Raw genomic sequence first — 25849 nt, forward strand, 5'->3', positions numbered from 1 at the left:
TAGTGGTACCGAAAGTACCCTCCGCCACCCACCATTAGGTGACTCGCCGAGTATGATGTAGATGTAGATGTAGATCGTTAGACACGATGAATTATACACTGACGGTAATGGAAACTGGTACATCACGAAGTTCAAGTTGGATATTTGTCATGCTCTGTGCAGATGCTCATCACAGAACAGGTATCAAATGATAATGCTTTCATTCCATTCAGAACCGACGTCCATCATCAAAATCAATACGAGGTGTAACAACCACTGTTGTATTTATCGTGGCCTGGAAGCAAAGAGCCTGCAACGATTACGTTGACGAATTTCTTGCCATATCCGAAGCGACTGTCATGACAGTTCATGAAGATTGCTGACTCGAAGGCATGTATGAAATTATATCTCTTTCCATTACATCTCATACATGTTCTGAGTGATAAATCGGGGGACAAGGCCAGTCAAGGATACGTACTTTCCTCATCGCATATCCGACGCGATCTGCAATCTCGCACTATAATGCTGGAATATGCCATTTGGTACCCTCTCCACGAAGGGTATGACAATAGAGCTCACTATCCTTGCCATATACTGGCCCACTTTCTGCTTCCGTTCAACAACTGCCAAATCAATCCGTTTCTCAGATCCAATAGCTCCGCACAACATGATCCCTGGAAGTGGAGAGGAAAATTTGTGGAAAATCGCTGTTACCAGGTCCCTTTCTCAATGTCTAGGGACACGTTGGCGTCGGTATAAGCACCACAAGCAGAAGCTAGATTCGTCGTTGAGCGCAACAAAATGCCACACTTGTTCCACTTGCCTTTGGATAACTGTCCCATTTATCTATGGCTCTGCACAATGCATTCTGTGTTACGTGTGGTATAGTGTCAACAGGAAGCAACGCATGGCAAATCGAGACCTCAATGCAGGTAATCTTTTCGAGACGGTTCGTGGTGACAATTTGACTGTGTCCTCTGCGACAATTTCGGTTGTAGTGATTCGTATACTCGTCAGTCAGTCGCCAATCCTACGATCTTCTCGCTCTGTAGACTTTCGTGAAGGAGTCGTTTCTAGCCGGCCGCTGTGGCCGAGCGGTTTTAGGCGCTTCAGTCCGGAACCGCGCTGCTGCTACAGTCGCAGGTTTGAATCCTGCCTCCTGCATGGATGTGTGTGATGTCCTTAGGTCAGTTAGGTTTAAGTAGTTCTTAAGTCTAGGGGACTGATGACCTCAGATGTTGTCCCATAGTGCTTAGAGCCATTTGAATCATTTGAATTCGTGTCTACTCTTCTCGCCACACTCTTGTCTAGAGTCCACCTTGTCACCACTTGTTTCGTAGTCATTGCATTATAATCAGAGTGAATTTTCACGCTGTGTGCGCTGATTTGAATAGCAGAAGAGTTACAGGCGGAATTAAAGCTATAAACGGAGGTGGTGAGTGGTGTTTGGATATCTCAGTGGACAGAGTGCTATCCAGAAAAGGGCAAATGCCCTGATGTGGCACTCGGTTTAGATCTGCCAGGAAATTTCGTTGTGCGATAACGAAATGTCTGTGCGATCTGTCGGTATGATCCTCCCATGTGCTTCCTGCGATAAGCCCCATGGCCGCTTCCCTTGGGCATGGTGTTTTGCGATCTTCACCTAAAAAGCTCCAACACAGTTAGACACACCCAAAGACGTCGTGCGCTGAAGCTGATCTCGCTGCATAGAAATGGGCTTTTCCTTTACTGAAAATAAGTTGGTATAAGGATAAAATTGTAATCAACATATACCGTAAATACTGGAGTTACAATCTGATAGCATTCAGTCAGCGTGCTGGTAGTGTAACACTGTCAGTTTCCGTCAGTGTATAAACGGAGTAAAAAGCGTTTTGCATCGCTCTAAAGACTAGAATTTTCTTTCAATCTTGTTCGTTTGAACACAGAAAATCGCTACCTACAGCCATGTGTGCACTGGACATAAAAAGACGCAGGCTTTCTCGTGCAGTTGAAGTGAGAGGACTATGTCTCCGTTCGTGGACGAACAACGCGGCCTGTTACAGTGTTGAGTCCTCGAACAGACATTACAGAATCATTTCACCCTTCGAACTTTCGTGCACTGCAACTGAAATATTGGAAATCTCTGTTATAGGAAGAATAGAGCAAAGAAGAGATTGTCCAGGATATGAAGGATATGCAGAATAGAGAGCTGTGCAAAATGAGAAGGAATACTGAGCCTATAAGGCGCAACTTGTTAAGCCAACCACGTTTCATCACCTGTACGAATCAGAAATGTATGACTTTTATAAAGTTCCTCACCGTTTTTTCTGTTTGTATGTTCTAGGAGTGAATGGCGGAACTCCTTGGATCATCCATACATAAAATAAAGACACTTGCCGCGTTTTTCTGTCCGTACTGTAGAGATTTTGATACGCTTTTCACTAATAGACTGCTTCATTAGAGAAGCTTGTGGACACAGGAGACAGGCGTAAACCTGCCGGAGTGCAGTGCCATGCCGGTGCAAGCCGTCCCGATGTGGCCGAGCGGTTCTAGGCGCTACAGTCTGGAACCATGCGACCGCTACGGTCGCAGGTTCGAATTCTGCTGCACAGTGCTCAGAGCCATTTTTATGCAAGCCGTCACTATTGGGAGGCCGGTACGAGCAACCGCCGATTTCCTAAACGATCCGTGATGTAGCACCTATGAGATATTAAGCTGACGAGAACATTTATTTTGTATTTTATGTTTAGGGGGTGTGAGGGGAAACGCAGGAAAAGGCCATACAGAAAATGTAGCTAGCACTGGAATGACGCTGGAGCGGGCAGGCCGACAAGCGACGGTAGGTCGTGGCGAACTTCCTTGCTTTCGGGCAATCTGGATGCTCGGTAGCCCGTAGCTCCCATCATTGCCACGAGATGTCACTCCAAACGCCATTTGTAGACGAAACAGATACTACCTGAGAGCTTTGCTGGCATGCGCTGCTTAAACTGTTTAAATTATGGTGATGGTACTCAGCGACCTAACCCTGTTATCTGAATTTTAAGCATAATTATTTGTAGTGGCCCAGACAAGTCGTCATAGGTACATAGTGCTACCCATGCAAAGCCAATACGATTTACTGGTAATGTTTATGGTTACCTCATTATGTGTTTCTATAAGACAACACACACTAATGAACGATGGAAGCAGAGGTAGCTGCTGCATTGGAGAGCGTGTTCCTCTCCCCGCAGAGAATGTATTTACATTGTCTTCTGTGTGTCATGTGACTGCTATGTTATCAGCATCACACCCAGCATAGAAGTTGCAACACACGCGATATCAACACGTACGGTAACGGCAAGATTGCGTCTGTACGACATAATGGATGCTGCATTTCGAAAACCGTGTGGGTACTACGCTTTTCTCATAACCCTGCGTCAAGGCTGTCACGTCATCACTCACGGCCACCCGCCAACTATAGAGTCAACGTCGGTGGCCAACAACATGATGTTGTCAGGGTTTATCGACGACAACTGCAGATTCTAACAGAGAATAGAATGACAGTCGTGGAAAACATCAGTCGCTAATTCAGTACTGTATAACAAACGGTGCGCAGGACATGCCGTCAAGAACCTCCTCCTCAGCAGGGGGTACAGCAGCCGCCGCCCAATAAATTTACCTCAAGTCACTCACGTCACCGAAAACAGATATTAGTATGGACACAGGAATGCCGCATAGTCCAAGCTGCAAGCATGGAAATATGTTGCAGGTCATTTAGACAGATGAGTCGCGGTACACATCGGCACAAGACGATAATAGGCTACGAGATCGTTGAAATCCACGTGAAGCGAAGTGTCCCAGTCGTCAATAGGGCAATGGGCTCAGAGGCTTGGAGGAGGAAATCTGAAGTGGAGCTGAAACGCCCCTGACACGTATATCGACTCTTTTTGCTGAGCGATGCGCGAGCCTGTGGTTCAGTCGTGTGGATTCGTTGTTTCCCCACAGACGACCACGAGCGATTTATACTTGCTTCCAGTTGCTTTTAGGAGGAGGCGGTGGGAATAGAAGGTATGGAAAAAAGCTCACGAATTGTGACAAAAGTTTCAGTAACTCTCCATACGTAGTTCACACAGCCTTTATAATTACCAGCCACCTGAACTCATTCGAACTGAACATACAAGTGACGCCATCGACGAGATTTGCATGCCTTTGACTCCATTTTGATCAACATCCGTGAATTGTGGGCGGTATTTGCGTGCTTTAGGATGGTTTAAATTATCTCAGAGTGCTTATGAGCCACTATTAATTTTATGGCGGAAGTATAACTATACTTCGATTAAAAAAGCTTTGTGACTGACGTTTCAACGAGTCGAGTGGTAGGAGCAAGTTGACAGCCAACTGAAGTTCTCTCTCGAGCGCCAGTCGCAACCTAGGCTGAAATCAAGGAGAAGTTTCTTCCAGACATTAAAAACGTTGGAAGCACCTCCATATAAGACTGGACTTCCGTTCTGTATATCTAAGCGTCGAGGTAGGGTAGCTGCGCGTGAAAATCTTCTGTCTAGCTACAAGGACTGGGTTGTTTGGAGATTCCTTAACCAGAATATTGACTGGTGTCTGCAGGACTAAATTATCACTTACGTCTCAGGTCTTCACATCAGACGATGGCAAGTGCGAATGTGGCCAAGAAGAGACAGCAACATCTGTCAGTTCCCTCTCTGCCTGTTTTCATCCTCAGAACAATATTTATTGCTTGCCAACGACAATGCCATTGGTGTGGCTCAGCTGTTGAGAAATATAGACTCAATGAATTCTTTTGGATTGTTAATTTACTTTTTTTTGTAATCTATCTGTTTGTAATTAAGATTGTCACATAATCATGCATATATTTAACTGTATATATTTACTATTCTTCTGACATGAGGAAAAAGAGAAACGAGCAAATAGGACCATTAGCAATATGCAGGATAGGTTTTGTTCTTCATCTCTAAGTACATATTACAGTTGCTGAATTACAGCGTCTTTACAGACATAGGGTGTCTCAGAAAATACCGACCACGCTTACTACGTTGTGCAGGAAAGCAAACTGATCGGTTTTCACGAAGGAACTCGCATCCGGAAATGCACAGATGAGACGCTGTGAGCGTCGAAGTCAGAATGAACGGTTGTAACGGTTTGTTCCGATTCGTTTTGATATCTGAATACGGAAAGTGTGCTACCCTTTAGCAACCTGTGTACTGCGGATGGCTGACCTGTGCGTAATAACATACCTGCGCATGCGCTACATTCCTCTACATTGCTCTTGTGCGCATCCTACTGCGGATCTCGTGTGGTCAGCAGTGAGACGTGTACCAGTACATTTCTGCAGAGATGATCGACATTGTGCTTGCATACGACAAAGCGGATTGCAGTGGGAGAGCTGTTGCAACATTGTATGCAGAAGGTTTTTCGAACAGACGTACCCCACACCATTCCATGTTGGCGGCCATCGAAAGCCTCCTCAGACAAGCTGGAAAGTTGCACGTAGGAATTTTCCACCTGAGGTATGGCCATTGTACAGTAAAATAGTAGCAATTTGTGCTTGGTGTTTGTGAATACTATTCCCATTCTACTGTTTGTCCTCTGGTAGGTACTGAAACGAGATGCGGGTAGTCTACGCTCGGTTCGAACCCTACAGTTAGATGAGAACATGTTGACAATGTTCGAAGAGGACACATCCCCAGGACTCGGTAGATGACACAAAGATGCACACGGGTAAAAGAGCCACGTTCAGTGTTGTAAATGAACACCGGCTCCATCCATACTATTTGTAGAAAGTCCAGGCATTACCATGGGGGAGGCCTACACACGTGTGGTGCAGTTTGCGCAGTGGTATTTACAACAATGAATACTCCTGCCACAATTCCTGAACTTGGTCCTATCTATACATGAAGAGACTTCGTATTAAACTTGCGCAACACGTATGTTTGGGAGGATGAAAATCCACGTGCACAGGTGATTCAAAATCACCAACAAGGGGCAGTAATAACCTCTCGGTCGGGATAATTGGTGACCGTACCATTTGGCCATATCTACTGGCAAACAGAGTAACAGGATCGATCTACCTCACATTATTAGAGATGTTTTGCCCACCCTATCGGATGCAGTGTTACTTAATGTTCAGATGGACATGTGGCTGCCGCACGACGGAGCTCCAGCACACGTTGATGTCAAATGTGCTGAATCACTTCAACGTCGCATGTCCCAGTCGATGGACTGGTAGGGTTGGACCGGTTCCACGACCAGCACGATCGCAGATCTAACACCTCTCGGCTGTTTTCTGTGGGGCAATATGAAGACTATGGTGGTGTAGGGTGCGTCAGCGGAGGATCTTATTGCTCGATTCCAAGAAACGACTGAAATACTTTAGAGACAATGAAAGTTGCGAGCTCTATCTTCTTATCTCGTGTTTTCTACTGAAAATCTCGTGCTTGCACTCATGTTAACTTTACTATTACAGAAATCGCCAAAACCATATATTTTTTTATTGATCCTGTGCGCAACAAATAACTTACTTGGCCTTTCTGCTGCCACTGCTTGATCTGCTGCATTCCATTGGTTAACAAAAACATAAAAAACCTATTATTCATGCTGATGCAATGCATGTTCTGTATGGCGGCTCCTGCTGTTGCTGCAGCTGCTGCTGCTTACTACAACTACATATAATTCAAGAGAAAGGATTTGGTCAAATCGGAACTCGATAAATGATAACCCAAACAAAAAACTGTATCCTGAAAGCGATTATTTCTCACTCAATTAACAAAACGCTAGAAGCTCTTTGAGCAATCGATTCGTTTGTAAATCTGCCTCCAGTGGCATTAAAGCAATATTACAAATTAATCAAACTCTTGAGACAGACTGAAATAGTTCTCAATTGAATACATAGTGAAACAATTCCCTGACAATTACAAAAGAAATCAATGACAAAAATCAATACTTAATCTAACAATGGTTTCCCCTTAAGAATTCAACTCTTATCACTATCAAAATTACCGTCTGCTGCTACGCACATACACAAACCCTTTTCTTTAAATTAATAAGCGCGCTGCAAATTATAAAAAATATCAACTAAATACCAAATCCTGTGTCGCTGCTGGCGGACACGGCAGTACGGCAGCTCGGGGACGACCCCCTCGCCCAACACACGTGCGCACCACAGCAGGCATGCTCCTACACTGGCTTCAAAACTGCCACTAGTTAATCCGTGCGCTGCGAGGCGCGACAACAATATCTTAGATTCCAGAGCTTGTGTATGCGCGCTGTAGCCAACCTTTACATGCTAAGAGAGTATTGCCAACTCTCAACAACTGCATGTAATGACTCGTATGTGTGAGGCTCAGTACCACCTATGTACGCTCTGCAGTGACATTGGAAGTACGCAATTCGAAGCCCGTTTGTAATGTAGACAGCATGATGTGCTGTTCATGTTAGATTTATTGACATAATGTGGAACACACACCTTTCTCTGATTTCAGCACTCTCCAGCGCTAAATTCAGGAGCATAAAACCTGTTGCCCAGTTGGTTGTCTAATGGTAATCAACGTACATGTCCCTTGCTAGCCATAGATGTAATTTTCATAATTTTCTGTGTAGAGATGATGGCAAGAGGCGTCTAAATATCTAATGGAATAATAAACAAGTGAATGCATAAACCTGTTTCTATCTTATTAAAAGTAACAGCCCTGAAATTGTAGTCATGGGCGGAATACACAAACGGAACAAAATCGCAACACCAAGAGGGAGTTGTGCCACATAAATGAAAACTGGTAGACGTACTTCTACTACTGGAAGATGATGTCCATTCAGATTTCGTGCCAGGCACATAAGAGCGGCGCTAGTAGCATCACTATGAGGATTCAAATCAAGTTCGCTTTAAATACGCGCTGTAACGGTCGTGAGCTTTTTAGCTAGCTTTGATATCGCATGTGGTGAGTTGATATGACTCAACAAGACAAGACGCCATTGTCGACACCTCACTGAGTTCGAATTAGGCAGTGTAATACATTACTGGCCATTAAAATTGCTACACCAAGAAGAAATGCAGATGATAAACGGGTATTCATTGGACAAATATATTATACTAGAACTGACATGTGATTACATTTTCACTCAATTTGGGTGCATAGATCCTGAGAAATCGGTACCCAGAACAACCACCTCTGGCCGTAATAACGACCTTGATACGCCTGGGCATTGAGTCAAACAGAGCTTGGATGGCGTGTACAGGTACAGCTGCCCATGCAGCTTCAACACGATACCACAGTTCAACAGGAGTAGTGACTGGCGTATTGTGACGAGCCAGTTGCTCGGCCACCGTTGACCAGACGTTTTCAATTGGTGAGAGATCGGGAGAATGTGCTGGCCAGGGCAGCAGTCGAACATTTTCTGTATCCAGAAAGGCCCGTACAGGACCTGCAACACGCGGTCGTGCATTATCCTGCTGAAATGTAGAGTTTCGCAGGGACCGAATGAAGGGTAGAGCCACGGGTCGTAACACATCTGAAATGTAACGGCCACTGTTCGAAGTGCCGTCAATGCGAAAAAGAGGTGACCTAGACGTGTAACCAATGGCACCCCATACCATCACGCCGGGTGATACGCCAGTATGGCGATAACGAATAGACGCACCCAATATGCGTTCACCGCGATGTCGCCAAACACGGATGCGACCATCATGATGCTGTAAACAGAACATGGATTCATCAGAAAAAAAGACGTTTTGGCATTCGTGCACCCAGGTTCGTCGTTGAGTACACCATCGCAGGCGCTCCTGTCTGTGATACAGCGTCAAGGTAACCGCAGCCATGGCCTCCGAGCTGATAGTCCGTGCTGCTGCAAACGTCGTCGAACTGTTCGTGCAGATGGTTGTTGTCTTGCAAACGTCCCTATCTGTTGACTCAGGGATCGAGACGTGACTGCACGATCCGTTACAGTCATGCGGATAAGATGCCTGTCATCTCGACTGCTAATGATACGAAGCCGTGCACGGCGTTCCGTATTACCCTCCTGAACCCACCGATTCCATATTCTGCTAACAGTCATTGGATCTCGACCAATGCGAGCAGCAATGTGGCGACACGGTAAACCGCAATCGCGATAGGCTATAATCCGACCTCTATCAAAGTCGGAAACGTGATGGTACGCATTTATCCTCCTTACACGAGGCATCACAACGAAGTTTCACCAGGCAACGCCGGTCAACTGCTGTTTGTGTATGAGAAATCGGTTGTCAACTTTCCTCATGTCAGCACGTTGTAGGTGTCGCCATCGGCGCCAACCTTGTGTGAATGCTCTGAAAAGCTAATCATTTGCATATCACAGCAGCTTCTTCCTGTCGGCTAAATTTAGCGTCTGTAGCACGTCATCTTCGTGGTGTAGCAATTTTAATGGCCAGTAGTGTAGGACAACCAGAAGGTGCTCTTTCTTGTGCAATATTGCAGAAAGGCTTGGAACGAATTAAACCACTGTACATGAATGTTGGGAGCGGTGGTCATGACAGTTTACAGTACGGTCGCAAGAAGACGTGCCGCTACCGAGAAGGATGACCATCGTATTCGCCGTATGGTTCTAGTGCATCACAATGCATCTGCAGCAGCAATCTGAGCAGCAGTTGGTACCACAGTGACACAACGAACTGTTACAAATCGGTTACTTCAAGGACAGCTCCTGGCCTGACGCGTGTAGCGTGTATTCCACTGTCCCCAAACCAGGTCCATTTGCGACTTTGAGGCCAGGGTATAGGTCTGTTGTGTTTTCTGATGAAAGCCAGTGCTGCCTCGGTGCCAGTGATGGCCGTGTGTTGGTTATGAGGAGGACAATAGGGGTTTGAGAACCAATCTGTCTGCATGCTAGAGACACAGGACCTGCACCTGCCTAGGGTTCCATTTCGTATGACAGCAGGAGCACTCTTGTGGTTGTCCCACGCACCGTGACTGCAAATTTCTACGTCAATCTGGTGATTCGACGTGTGGTGGTGCCATTCATGAACATAATGCCAAGCGTATTTTCCAACAGGATGATGCTCGCACACATACCTCCGTTGTAACCCAACATGTTGTACGAAGTGTCGATATGTTGCCTTGCCCTACTCGATCACCAGATCTTCAGAATGGCTCTGAGTACTATGGGACTTAACATCTGAGGTCATCAGTCCCCTAGAACTTAGAACTACTTAAACATTAGTAACCTAAGGACATCACCCACATCCATGCCCGAGGCAGGACTCGAACCTGTGAACGTAACGGTCGCGCGGTTCCAGACTGAAGCGCCTAGAACCGCTCGGCCACACTGGCCGGCAATCACCAGATCTGTCTCCAATGGAGCACATATGGGACATCGTCGGACGACGACTCCAGCGTTATCCACCATCAGCATTGCCGTCTCTGTATTGACCGATCGAGTGCAACAGGCATGGACCTCCATCCCACAGTCACATCTGCACCTTGCCCTCAAAAAAAAAAAAAAAAAAAAAAAAACAAAAAAACTGAGTGCGCCGGCCGGTGTGGCCGTGCGGTTCTACGCGCTTCAGTGTGGAACCGCGTGACCGCTACGGTCGCAGGTTCGAATCCTGCCTCGGGCATGGATGTGTGTGATGTCCTTAGGTTAGTTAGGTTTAAGTAGTTCTAAGTTCTAGGCGACTGATGACCTCAGAAGTTAAGTCGCATAGTGCTCAGAGCCATTTTTTGAAGCTGTGTGCAATCTTATGGGACTTAACTGCTAAGGTCGTCAGTCCCTATGCTTACACACTACTTAACCTAAATTGTCCTAAGGACAAACACACACACCCATGCCCGAGGTAGGACTCGAACCTCCGCTGGGACCAGCCGCACAGTCCATGGCTGCAGCGCCAGAGATTGCTCGGCTAATCCCGCGCGGCTGCACTCAACGTTCTGGAGGTTACACCAGTCGTTAATGTACTAGCATGCCGCATTTGCAATGGGTTATCTTGCGGTTACATTAACCTGTGATTGTGTAATCACTTAAATAGGTTACCTAGACAAATGTATTGTGAAATTTCATTACTTTGAATTAATTATTTTTCGGTGTTGCGATTTTCTTCCGTCAGTGTGGTTGTTAAACGAAACGACTGTGGTTGCAGTTCGCCGGCCGCGGTGGTCTAGCGGTTCTAGGCGCTCAGTCCGGAACCGCGAGACTGCTACCGTCGCAGGTTCGAATCCTGCCTCGGGCATGGATGTGTGTGATGTCCTTAGGTTAGTTAGGTTTAAGTAGTTCTAAGTTCTAGGGGACTGATGACCGCAGATGTTAAGTCCCATAGTGCTCAGAGCCATCTGAACCATTTTTTGTGGTTGCAGTTCGCGGGCGACCAGATGAAGATCCGCCGGGACAAGGGCTGGTGGGCGGTGTGCGTGCCCGCCTCGTGCTCGCCGCGGCAGGTGCAGCGCGCCCTGGATGCAGCATACAGGGTCGCAGGCTCGCGCATGGGCGTGCAACTGCGCGCGGAGCTGCGAGACGACTACTGCTCCACGGGGGAGCCCCTGCAGCCGGGCCGCTCCACCGTCATCTTCGTGTGAGTTAACGGCGGCTCCTCTCGGTGCCACCAATCATAGTTTTTGGCGGGACGTTTCGAGTGCTACTGTCGGAACCATCTGCGTAAATGGATGAAAGACAGTAAAACCGAGAGTAGGCGACTTTGTGTGGGACGTACATGCGTCATCACAGAACGTGAAGGCAGGAAGTTTGCTCGTTTTGTAAAGCACGATAGGAGACGATCAGTGGGAAGTCTGACGGCAGAGTACATTAAATGTCAGGACACAAGCACATCACTCGGCACACACTGTTGAAGATGGAGCAGCGCTGCAGACGAGCGACCTAACAACATCGTCAATTACGATTGCCGCGGACACGGGATCGTGGCGACTGAACCACGAATCAATGGAAACCTGATGTCTGGTCGGACGTTTCTTGTTACATCATGTCGATGGTCGTGTCAGAACAATCTGTCATTTAAGGTAACCGGCTGCTCGAAGCAAATATCGTGCCACATAAGCAGGCGTAGGGGGCAGTGTTATGCTATGGGGGACGTTCACCTGGGCCTGTGGTAGTAACCGAAGGCTCCATGACGGCTGTGGAGTACATGAATATTATTCCAAACCAACTGCACACTTCATGCTAATAGTGTCCTTCACGCACAAATGAAGTCGACACTTAGGTCATTGGCCAAGATCTCGCGCATCTCTATAGGCCCCCCCCTTCCTCCTCCTCCTCCCCCCCCCCCATTACAATAAAATCAATGTACAAATAGTGAAGCAGTAGTCACCAAAGAAGGGGATGTACATGTAAACAAAATATTTGGCAGTCACTCGCCTTCCTCCTACCATCCTTCTCTGGCATCTCCATTCTGCTCCCACAACTCTTCAAACCTTGAACTGTCCTTTCACCAATAATAGTCAAACAGGTTCACTTTCTTTCTTTCTTTTGCTTGTGCCTTTTTCCCGCAACGATGCAGGGTCAGCATGGTTAATCGGAATTGGCAAGGTTAATTTAAGTGGGTGGCCGGATGCCCTTCCTGCCGCCACCCCGTACCCCCTGGGACGGAATTGGTGTACCCCAACTGAATGTGTCAAGTGTAATCCATGAAATTGTGCGAATGTGTTCAGATGTCTGCAAGCTGTGTAACTGAGGCGGAACGTGGGGACCAGCCCAGTATTCACCTAGCTGAATGTGGAAAACCGCCTAAAAACCACATCCAGACTGGCCGGCACACCGGCCTCCGTAGCTAAGCCACCGGGCGTATTCGAGCCGGAGCCTGCGCGCCTACCCGAGTCCAGGAAGCAGCGCATTAGTGCTCTTGGCTAACCTGGCAGGTTAGTCAAAAAGGTTCACTGCATCGTATTATTTAAACGATGATATTGCAGCTGCGGTAATAGGGACGCCTTATTTCATTGCAAAGCTGACCATGAAGCAGGAGCAACGATGTATTATTAGACAATGCTACATAAACAATTCAATGAGCTCCGTTCGACAGACAAGAGCGCCGCGCCACACGCTCGAGTGTGGTGTCCGTCGTGAAATCGACACGTCTGGTCGTTAGACGATGTCCCTCACCCCACCGCAGGTTCTATGAGGAGAGTGCCAGATTTATGCGCAACAGAAGGAGGCATGGACTGCGAGCAGCCGTTCTTAATGATTTACACCACACCAGACAACCGTTACAAAGTAATGTATGCACAACAAGCAACACTGGCCGTAGACAGTGTCCAACTAACCAGAGGCACCAGAAGATCCTGTAGAAAATCTAAACATCGAATGTGAAGAAGAAATTAGAAGTGTAACATGCTGCAGCTAAGCAATCTAGAATACAGGTTGTCCCAAAAAGAATGACCCGATTTTAACTTGTAATAATATTGAGACAAATGTCACTAGGTAAATGAAACAGCGCAAAATGTAATCGGCATGGTCTAGAGTTTCAGAAAAAATCCGCTAGATGTCGCTACGAGCGCTGACCTGGAGCGTGCAGTCAGTCTCGCGCAGTATGGCGTTCGCCCAACAGAAAGCATATTGTGTTATTGAATTTAGTCGTACTCAATCCGTGATCGCAGTTCAGCGGGCGTTTCATATTCGATTTCGTGCTAAACCACTATCACCAAAGAACATTCGATGGTGGTATAAACCGTTTGAAGAAACAGGGTGTCTCTGTAAAGGCGAAAGTCCCGGCCGGCCACGCTTTCGTGAACAAACAGTGGAACAAATCCAACGAGCATTTGAGCAGAGCCTCCACGAGCCTACGCGTCGTGCTAGCCGAGAACTTGCGTTACCGCGCATGACAGTGTGGCGTGTGTTACGGCGTCATTTAGCCCTCAAACCATACCGATTACAACTGGTACAAGCTCTTCGAGATACCGACAAAGTGAAGCGAGTGGAGTTCAGCAATTCTATGCTAGAGGACATGGAAGAAGACACTTGTATGTCATGGTTGATATTCAGCGATGAGGCAACTTTCCATATTACCGGTGAGGTAAGGACAAACACACACACCTATGCCCGAGGGAGGACTCGAACCTCCGCCGGGATCAGCCGCACAGTCCATGACTGAAGCGCCTCAGACCGCTCGGCTAATCCCGCGCCGGTGAGGTTCACCGTCATTATGTGTGTATATTGGGGGCTCAAAAATCCTGATGAAACAATTGAAAACGAACGTGATTCACTAAAAGTAAATGTTTTTTATGCTGTTTCGCAAAGCAAGGTTTATGGACCCTAATTTTTTGAGGAAGAAATCGTAACACGACAATCATATCTTGCAATGCTTCGGAACTGGTTATTCCCACAACTGGACTCTGACAATTTCATCTGTCAGCAAGATGGAGCACCACCGTACAGGCACTACAACGTGCCTAACAACAACGTTGGATAGGGCGTACAGGACTGCGAGACCAGGCTAACACTCTTGGCCTCCTAGGTCCCCTTACTTAACACCATGTGATTTCTTCCTTTGGGGATATCTAAACAATGTGTTTATGTTCCTCCCTTACCTCGTGACACTGATGAACTAAAAACCAGAATATCAGTTGCTGTAGCTTCAGTCACAGAAGACACCTTACGCTCAGTTTGGGATGAATTCGGCTATTGGCTACATGTCGTCCGTGCAGACAGTGGAGGTCATATTGAACATTTATGATGGATTTTTTTGGTATTAAATTTGTTGGTGTTAAGCCCTTCTTCCTAATAAATAATTCTATTCAAAATCGGGTCATTCTATTTGGGACACCCTGTATTTTACCTTTAATGAAACGGGAGCTTGCAGACTTAAGGAAAGACAACATATTTAGGGAGCTGTAGATAGAAAAACATGATTATTCCATAATTTGCTACGAAGGCTTGGGGCAAAACATACAGTCTTAGTTACACCTCTCCTACATACCCAAACAAGCAACACAGAAGACGAAAAAACGCTAACAGACGAAATACAGTAAAAGAAAATCAATAGCCACGAGCAAAAACTCGGCAATAAAGGTACAAAGACATTCCATCTCTGCAAAGACCCACAAAAGATGTTCGTCCCCCTATTAACTCATCTCTTCAGTTTCTGATACACTTCAGTTGACATGGAGGAAGAGAGGAATCCGCGCTATGATCACAGTAAACATACTGAAGCACAGTGTTCCGCAAGCACCAATGTCATTGACATAGAATTACTACCAACACGTGACTCAGTTCAGAGATTTCATATACGCTGCTAGCCACTAACAGTTTTGGAGCTACACGGTTCGGAATAAGATAAAAAATCTTGCTCTTATAGCAAATTATAGAAATTTCTCTTATAGCGACTCCATGCACAGTTGCAGCGTGGTGAGTTATGGAGATCGGGTACATTGGCAGCCTCGTTATTCTGCATTTCCCAGAAAGTGTTGCTTCTATTGACCACCACGTAAAAGACTCACTGGCAACATACCTCGCAACAACTAAACCCAAGAACCTCCACTTGTTAGACAATGTGGCTTGTGATGGCTGATAAAGCTGTAGACACCGACGGAGATAAAAACATAAATCACAGAGAAAAATAGCGTTTTAAAGTCGTCATAACGAATAATCAGTGCTTCATTTCCTGCAACGCTAATGTAAAATTACGAAGGACCGTTTGCCATAAAGCGGTTGAGATTTGTGCCTTGACTAACCCCTGACAAATACTTTTGTTTGCCTTTCTTAAAAACTAGATATACATCTCCAGACTATAAAAAATATTATTTTCTCATACTCTCACATTAAAATTCTCTACCACATATACGTAAACTCAGATCCGCATTGCGAGGTTCGTAACGTCTCGTACTTGGATGGTAGCACCTACAACACTCAAAAAGTATCTATCCATTAAAAAAAAAGAAAGATTAGGTTTAATTTCCTGTCGACATCGAGGTCCTTAGAATACAGCACAGCCTCGGATGTATCAAGGATGGGGACGGAAATCGGCCACGCCATTTAAAAATAAAATAATAATAAAAAAAACATTGGCATTTGTCTGGAGCGGCGTAGAAAAACTGCAGAAAACCTAAACTGGATGGTCGGACACAGGATTGAACTGCCATCCTCATGAATGCGAGTGCAGTATAATAACCACTTATCTGTACATTATCGTGAACAAACTGGTTTACCAAAAATCACGAGGACGGTTCACCCATTTGATGATGTATCTTGAATTACAAGCCTGTGTGACGGCCAGATACAACATATGCCGTGTGTGTAGACACAATATCTGAGCAGTCAGTTACAGGTAGATATGTAATGAATGGCGAAGTATGTCTTGAATTAACTGACTTTGAACGTGGGATGATGAAGAATTCAGGTTCCTGTGCTGAACAGAGCTGAAAGTGGATGTTCAAATTAACTACATCTGCAAATCGCCACAGCAGTTCGATGAACGGACGTCACATCGCCTATGCAGAGCTTTATGGGGTGATGGACGGTCCACAGTGTGCCAGATTTGATTTGAGTTCATAGCATAGCGTACAGCAGCTGATGACTGATATCGCATCCGGAGTCTATCCTGACAGTCGGCCACGCAGTATGTGAAGGATAAATTAACAAACGAAAGTATCTTTGAGGCTGGGATGCAAGATCGCCCTCTGGAGGCGCTTCACGTTTTCTGATGATTGCAGAAAACGACATCTTATCTTTATTTCAACATTTTCCGAATGCGTCCCACACCGAAGATACGGGCTGCAGTGTACGTGCCACTGAGAAATCTTCTGTGATCAGGAGAACTGGGATCAGATCCCATCTACTATGTGAGGACAGTTTACTCGTGTGGCTCGCTTCTCAAGTTGGCAACTGGGACGACTTGTTTGCCAGATGTCTTAACTGTGAATTTTTGGGGCAGTCGACCATCATAAATGCGGGTATAGCGTAGTATCGTGATTGTGTTGTCGATTACAATGAGAAAAGGAAGGCACATGCTGCAAACAAACAGCCTTTTCCTTTATAAAAGCAGCGAGGTGTCCACAGATCTGAACATCCTCGTCCGATAGACGGATCCCCACCACCACTGCAACATATCCCCCCCCCCCCCCCACTAGACTTTTCCGAGACGTTTGCGTGGTAATGCAAGATACTGACGCTAAGCATGGTGGTTATCACCTCTCCTCCCTCTGCTGGCCAAATCTGTAGCACTCTCAATCTGTACACTCAGAGTGAGGTTGTCTAGCGATAAAATCGACATTGGACAATCGTGGGGAAACACGCAAGAAGTGGAAGCAAATATCCCACTGGTATAACGATAGATAAGTGTGAGTAGAACAAGGCTAGTGGCGAACATCTGAGGCACTTCTTGTCATTTACATGTTATTGGCGAAAGTGAAGCAATATGGAACAGAACAAACACGTAAAATCTGTGTAACAGGTAAGGTGGACGGAAGAAAGATTCGATGGAAGGGTTCTAGTGCTAGTGCACTCAAGGCTGAATCTCAAGTGTTCCGCCAGCATTTGGAACTATTATAAATTTTTTTTGAGTCAACAGTCTTCTGACTGGTTTGATGCGGCCCGCCAAGAATTCCTCTCTTCATCTCAGAGTAGCACTTGCAGCCTACGTCCTCAGTTATTCGTCGGATGTATTCCAATCCTCTACAGCTTTTGCCCTCTGTAGTTTCCTCTAGTACCATGGAAGTCATTCCATGATTTCTTAAAAGATGTCTTATCACCGTGTCCCTCCTTCTGGTCACCGATTTCCATATATTCCTTTCCTCTCCGATTCTGCACAGAATGTCCCTTATTCCTTACTTTTTAGTCCATCTGATTTTCAGTATTGGTCTCAAATGCTTCCCCTCTTTTCTGTTCCGGTTTTCCGACAGTCCAAGTTTCACTACCACATATTGTTGTACTGCAAACATACATTCTCCGAAATTGCTTCCTCAAATTAAGGCATATGTTTGATACAATACGATTCTCTTGGCCAGGAATGCCCTTTTTGTCAGTACTAGTTTGCTTTTGCTGTCCTCCTTAATCCGCTCGTCTTTGGTTAGCAGAATTCCTTAAATTCATCTACTTCGTGACCATCAGTCCTGATGTGACTTTCTCTTTGTTCTCATTTCTATTACTTCTCACTGCTTTACTTTCAGTCCATATTCTGTACTCATTACACTGTTCAAAAATGGCTCTGAGCACTATGGGACTCAACTGCTTGTGGTCATAAGTCCCCTAGAACTTAGAACTACTGAAACCTAACTAACCTAAGGACATCACAAACATCCATGCCCGAGGCAGGATTCGAACCTGCGACCGTAGCGGTCATGCGGTTCCAGACTGTAGCGCCTTTAACCGCTCGGCCACTCCGGCCGGCTCATTACACTGTTCATCCCATTCAGCAGATCAAGTAATTCTTCTTCACTTTTGCTCAGGATAGCAAAGACTTCAACGAATCGTATCATTAATATCTATTCACCTTGAATTTCAATTCCACTTGTGAAACTTTCTTTAATTTTCATCATTGTTTCTTCGATGTACAGGTTGCAAAGTAGGGCGAAAGACTACATCCCTGTCTTACACCCTTTTTAATCCGATCACTTCGTTCTTGGTCATGCACCCTCATTATTCCCTCTTGGCTCTTGTACATATATTACACGTCTCTCCTTATAGCTTACCCCTATTTTTCTCAGACTTTCGAACATCTTACACCATTTTACACAGTCGAAATTTTTTCCAGGTCGACAAATCCTATGAACGTGTCTTCATTTGTCTTTAGTCTTGCTTCCATTAACTGCGCAACGTCAGAAGTACCTCTCTGACGTCTTTACCTTTCCTAAAGCCAAACTGATCGTCATCTAACACTTCCTCAATTTTCTTTTCCATTCTTCTGTTTATTATTTTTGTCAGCAACTTGAATGCATGAGATGTCAGGATTATTGTGCGATAATTCTCGCACTTGTCAACTCTTGGAGTCTTCGGAATGGTGTGAATGATAATTTTCCGAAAGTCGGATGGTATATACATTCTATACGCCAACGTGAATGGTCGCTTTGTTGCCACTTCTCCCAATGATTTTAGAAATTCTGATAGAATGTTCAATATCCCTTTTGCCTTATTTGACCGTAAGTCCTCCAAAGATCTCTTAAACTCTGATTCTAATAAAGGATCCTCTATCTCTTCCAAATCGACTCCTGTTTCTTCCTCTACCACATCAGACAAATCTTCCCCCTCATAGAGCCCTCCAATGTACTGTTTCCACCTATCCGCTCTCTTCTCTGCGTTTAACAGTAGAATTCCCGTTGCGCTCTTAGTGTTACCACGGTTGCTTTTAATTTCACCGAAGGTTATTTTGACTTTCCTGTATGTTGAGTCACTCCTCCGGACAATCATTTCATTTTCGATTTCTTCACGTTTTTCCTGCAGCCTTTTCGTCTTATGGAATGGTTCAAATGGCTCTGAGCGCTATGGGACTCAACTGCTGAGGTTACTAGTCCCCTAGAACTTAGAACTAGTTAAACCTATCTAACCTAAGGACATCACAAACATCCATGCCCGAGGCAGGATTCGAACCTGCGACCGTAGCGGTCTTGCGGTTCCAGACTGCAGCGCCTTTAACCGCACGGCCACTTCGGCCGGCCCTTTTTCGTCTTAGCTTCCCTGCACTTCCTATTCGGTTTATTCCTCAGCGTTTTGTATTTCTGTATTCCTCAATTTCCCGGAACATTTTTGTACTTCCTTATTTCATCGACCAACTGAAATATTTTTTTCTGTTACCCATGGTTTCTTTACAGGTACCTTCTTTATAGCTATGTCTACCTTTCCAACTTCTGTGATTATCATTTTTAGAGATGTTCATTCCTCTTCAACTATACTGCCTACTGAGCTTTTCCTTATCTTTGGGTACTGATTTTTCCTGACTAATCTCTTAAACTTCAGCCTACTCTTCATCAAGTATACAGGGTGGTCCATTGATCGTGACCGGACCAAATATCTCACGAAATAAGCGTTAAACGAAAAAACTACAAGGAACGAAACTTGTCTAGCTTGAAGGGGGAAACCAGATGGCGCTATGGTTGGCCCGCTAGATCGCGCTGCCATAGCTCAAACTGATATCAACTGCGTTTTTTTTTAAAATAGGAACCCCCATTTTTTGTTACATATTCCTGTAAAACGTAAAGAATATGAATGTTTTATTTGGACCACTTTTCGCTTTGTGATAGATGGCGCTGTAATAATCACAAACATATGGCTCACAATTTTAGATGAACAGTTGGTAACAGGTAGTTTTTTTAAATTAAAATACAGAAAGCACGTACGTTAGAACATTTTATGTCGGTTGTTCCAATGTGATACATGTACCTTGGTGAACTTATCATTTCTGAGAACGCATGCTGTTACAGCGTGATTACCTGTAAATACCACATTAATGCAATAAATGCTTAAAATGATGTCCGTCAACCTCAATACATTTGGCAATACGTGTAACGACATTCCTCTCAACAGCGAGTAGAAAAAATGCATAGTGCACTATGGGACTTAACATCTGTGATCATCAGTCCCCTAGAACTACTTAAACCTCCCTAACCTAAGGACACCACACACATCCATGCCCGAGGCAGGATTCGAACCTGCGACCGTAGCAGTCGCGCGGTTCCGGACTGAGCGCCTAGAACCGCTAGACCACCGCGGCCGGCCAACGGCGATTAGTTCGCCTTCCGTAATGTTCGCATATGCATTGACAATAGCTGACGCATGTTGTCAGGCGTTGTCGGTGGATCACAATAGCAAATATCCTTCAACTTTCCCCACAGAAAGAAATCCGGGGACGTCAGATCCGGAAAACGTGCAGACCATGGTGCTTCGACGACCAATCCACCTGTAATGAAATATGCTATTCAATACCGCTTCAGCCATCATGTTGGAAGTACATCGCCATTCTGTCATACAGTGAAACATCTTGTAGTAACATCGGTAGAACATTACGTAGGAAATCAGCATACACTGCACCATTTAGATTGCCATCGATAAAATGGGGGCCAATTATCCTTCCTCCCATAATGCCGCACCATACAGTAACCCGCCAAGGTCGCTGATGTTCCACTTGTCGCAGCCGTCGTGGATTTTCCGTTGCCTAATAGTGCATATTACGCCGGTTTACGTTACCGCTGTTGGTGAATGACGCTTCGTCGCTAAATAGAACGCGTGCAAAAAATCTGTCATCGTCCCGTAATTTCTCTTGTGCCCAGTGGCAGAACCGTACACCGCGTTCAAAGTCGTCGCCATGCAGTTCCTGGTGCATAGAAATATGGTACGGGTGCAATCGAAATTGATGTAGCATTCTCAACACCGACGTTTTTGAGATTCCCTTTTCTCGCTCAATTTGTCTGCTACTGATGTGCGGGTTAGCCGCGACAGCAGCTAAAACACCTACTTGGGCATCATCATTTGTTTCAGGTCGTGGTTGACGTTTCACATGTGGCTGAACACTTCCTGTTTCCTTAAATAACGTAACTATCCGGCGAACGGTCCGGACACTTGGATAATGTCGTCCAGGATACCGAGCACCATACATAGCACACGCCCGCTGGGCATTTTGATCACAATAGCCATGTAATGTATCACGAAGCAAATACTGTCCGCACTGGTGGAATGTTACGTTATACCACGTACTTATACGTTTGTGACTATTACAGCGCCATCTATCACAAAGCGAAAAAAGTGGTCCAACTAAAACATTCATATTTCTTTACGCACTACACGAATATGTAATAAAAATGGGGGTTCCTATTTTTAAAAAAAACGCAGTTGATATCCGTTTGACCTATGGCAGGGGCATCTAGCGGGCCAACCATAGCGCCATCTGGTTTCCCCCTTCAAGCTAGACGAGTTCCGTTCCTTGTAGTTTTTTCGTTTGATGCTTATTTCGTGAGATATTTGGCCCAGTCACTGTCAATGGACCACCCTGTTTACGACAGCAATAAAATTGCAATAAATAGTGTAAAAGATGTGATCAGGTAACTTAAAACAGAATGTAGGAAGGAAGGTGATGTTCTCGTGAGACCCTGCTGGGTGAAATTAGAGAGCCAATATTCGAGGAAGACTGTACAACAGTCTGCTGTGTCCATCATACTCTCGCGTAGGAATCACACGGAATACAGTACGAGGGACTAAGGTGTGTGTAGGGGTATACAGGCAGTGGTAGTTTCAGCTGCCGGTAAACAAGCCATTCTTCTGTAGTTTCTTTTCAGTATGAAAAGAAGCGAGTATCTTATAACACAAACTGCAGGTGGTTTGTGACGAAATGAAACCTTGAATTCAATTTCCTCCACACCATAATCAAGCGAGAATAGCTCTGCCTTCATTACCTTTTATACAGGGTGTTTCATCTAAAACGTGTACCACAAATAATGCGAAAATGCAAAGTGCTACTGATGTGCTGTTGTCACAGAATGGGTTACTCGTCAGGGGCTCGTATTGTTAGCCACTGAAACAATACATAGAAAGCGTTTTTTGCATATATACGCTTTTTTAAATAGAACTATTCCTATTGACATTAAAAAAGTAGAAATAGGGTAGATTAGAATGTCAGTGGTGTTCGTTGCAGGATTCTAGTGTGAGTCGTTTACGACATACCGCATTTTGAAAACTATCTACATCGACACTTGTACAGGGTGGGCCAAATAAAAGTAGCCCAGGCGAGTGGAAACGACTAGAAGAGGAAAAGACCTACAGTTACTTCCAACAGGATGGAGCAACCGCCCTTACAGCCGCCCGAACCTTGTAGTTCATTTACATAATCTTCATACCTGGCGGAGGTGTTAGCAGAAGTCAGTCTGTTCAAGGCCCTAGCTGGCTACCCAGGTCACCTGATCTGTCAATATGCGATTACTTGTGTGGGGAACCCTCAAGTCCAAGTTGCATCGCAACTACCCCCATAGTCTTCAAGAACTGCAACAGAACATTTCGCATGAGATTGCAGTAATTCCAGCAGTCCATCTTCGATCCGCCTACAACAACTTGCTGACGAGGGTCAGAAGTGCCAAGAGATGAATGGTGGTCACTTTCAACATCTGCTATAGTCAGGTTAATATTGTATTGCCTTTCCTCTGCAGTGTTTCTCTGCACCCTGGAACTCTGTTCTCTCGGCCACTTATTTGCGCCACTCTGTCAGTGCAAGACCTGTGGTAGCACACGCTAAAGAACAGCGGAAGTGCATACTGCTAGTTATGCTGATTCTGACCAATAACGAGACAACTGTACATCGTAGGCTGTGTTCAAAAAGACCACTGGCAGGGACAATACACGCTTCCAGTACATGTGCTAGCATTTCAGTGGAGATGTCCGAGCAGGTTGCAATAATGCGCCGTTGCTTATCATCGAGTGTAGTTGGGGTGTCCTTGTAGATAGCGTGCTTCAGCTTTCCCAGCAGAAAAAAACCTGCAGGCGTAAATCAAGGGAATGGGACGGCCAAGGTACAGGTCCTCTGAGTCCAAACCGACGGTCTGGAAACAAGACATTCTGTAGTGCTTCGTGCACCATGGGCTGGACAGCCATCTTGTTGGTACCACAAGCTGCTCCTAGACTGCAGAGGAACGTCTTCCAGCATCCGTGGAAGATGGGCTGCCAGGAGGCTTCGATAATAGTACGCATTCCTTATTCCGTCTCCGAGGCCTATGAGCTGACGATTCACTTTCCCACACCATGCGTTTGCATTCCATGGACTTTGAAGTTCAACCTGAGGAAGCCAATGAGAATTGTCAACAGATGAATAGTGCATGTTTCAGCGGTTTGCCTGGCTATGAATGGTAAATGTGCCTTCATCACTGAACATGATACGTGATATATGTGTTGTATCATGTTTTAATGCCCTGTACAGAAATTAACATGCTTCTCATAGTCGTTTCAATGGAGCTCCTGATGGAAAAAGATGTGATAAGGATGGAACCAATGTCGGCGAAGAATCCGTACGACACTTGCCTTACTCATGCCGCTTCCTCGTGCGATTGCGTTGGAGGTAACTGGCGGATCAGCTACAACAGAAACAAGAACATTAATTTCTCATCTTATGTCGTCACTTTTTTCCTTCTGTTGCCGTTTTGAAGAGATACAAAACCACTTTGACGCGACTAGCTGAAAATATTGATAAATAATTGCAGAGATGGTTCACGTCTATTGGGATACACCGTACAAGAACGAAGTGTATTCTTCCTAGACTCTCCATACACCATGAGCATGTCGGTTTCTTCGGCGATGGTAAATCCCATTGTCCACTCACGACCTACAACTTGGAGTGTCCCACACTAACTGTCTAGCAAGTCGCAATGCACTCAAGGAACACACACACACACACACACACACACACACACACACACACACACACACATACACACACACACACACACACACACACGGTGCTAGCGAACATAGCAACATAGTACGTAGCAACTGGGTTGAATCTTGCAACCAACACCACTGACATTCTAATTTTCCCTATTTTTAGCTTGTTAATATCAATAGGCATTGTTACATTTAAAATGGGTATATTGGCACAAAAAATAACTTTCTGAGTACTACTACATCAGTTTATTGGCTAACAAAATGAGCTCCTGACTGCCCATCCATTCAGTGAAAACCGCACATCAATAGCGCTTGCCATTTCCGCAATATTTTCAGTGTAAGTTTTACGTCATTCAACCTGTATAGGGACCTCGTTTGACTGTCAAACAAAATTAAATTTTATACGAGAATAATTAAATGATTAACAAGTCCGAAAACTGTCAGACATTTCACAATTTCAGTCTCATGGATGGAGGGTGCGTAACATTAATAAGAGGCTTCTTTTGGGTAATGCACTTGTCATAACCCTGCTCTTGGTTGGTTACTAATGTTGAGTCACGTTTCATGCTTTCGCTAATTACATATTACTTTGACCTTGTAGAGAAGAAAGTGGGGATCCAAGATCGTTATCTGAGCTCTACACGTGGCGATGAATGACATGCAGTCGGTTACAGATCTTTATTACAGATCTAAAGCATTTATTTTACTCCACCTAGCAAGGAATAAAAAATGTACTTTTTGCTTCATAATTAACAAAGACGAGTGGGAATTTACTTGCATATAGAATACCTGGCACTTCGTACTGTGATGGTGCTATTCAGTTAACACGTCGGAAAACCCGAGGCAGCTCACACGACTCTTCATCACAACCTTTTCCATTCTAGGGAATCTCTTGTCATTGGAGCTAGTCTGCTAAGAATGAAACGAATCGTAAATCTTTCTATACCTACAGTCTTTAAATTTTGGCGTCAAAACTGATGCTTATGGGCAAAAAAAGGCAGGATGTTAGGTCGACACATTCGAACATATGAGGATTTAATGTGACAGCTCTTTGTTATGAACAGTTTTATTGAAATATTAGTCCATTAAATTTCATTTTGGATATGAAGTGATAACGCAAATAAACAGAAGACGTAGGGACTAAAGTCTTTTCCCTTTTTTTTAAATTAAAGCAACAGTTCACGTATTAAAATTACTTAGTATCGGCACAGTAATGTTAATACTGTTTCAGGAGACACATACGGTACGTCATGTAACTCAGGTCAAGAGTACGTCCTGTAACTGATCTCGTAGAGAGCAACTGATACAGGAAGACTTGGTGTAGTGGAACACAACATTTTTTTTACTTTGTTGGCAGAATTTCCTTTCTATCTACTTGAAACTCGAAGAGTAGATACTGTGATTAAACATTCACTTATTTCTTGGACAGATTTTGAGATATTACATGTAAGATAAAAAATATATAAAATACCTTACGAAAAAACAACTGTGAAGAAAATAGTGCTGTTTATAAGGGCCCTATTAGATTAGTTCAAAAACCCACTCTAAAAATTAATGAAGAAACTATTTAAGAAGAATATGTAATTATATGATTCTTCTGAAGACCATCTTAATATTTAAATTTATT

General features: G+C 44.8%; 1 protein-coding gene across 1 annotated transcript in view; it reads left to right on the top strand.

The window, feature by feature from the left end:
* LOC126457780 (nose resistant to fluoxetine protein 6-like) overlaps nucleotides 1-25849 on the top strand; it is a 338758-nt gene that overhangs the window by 143808 nt on the left and 169101 nt on the right. Inside the window, exon 4 of the mRNA XM_050094366.1 lies at nucleotides 11286-11500. Coding sequence (XP_049950323.1) covers nucleotides 11286-11500 — 215 coding nt within the window. The remainder of the gene's footprint in view (nucleotides 1-11285; nucleotides 11501-25849) is intronic.

Source organism: Schistocerca serialis, chromosome 2 (assembly GCF_023864345.2).
Source record: "Schistocerca serialis cubense isolate TAMUIC-IGC-003099 chromosome 2, iqSchSeri2.2, whole genome shotgun sequence".
NCBI lineage: Eukaryota > Metazoa > Arthropoda > Insecta > Orthoptera > Acrididae > Schistocerca > Schistocerca serialis.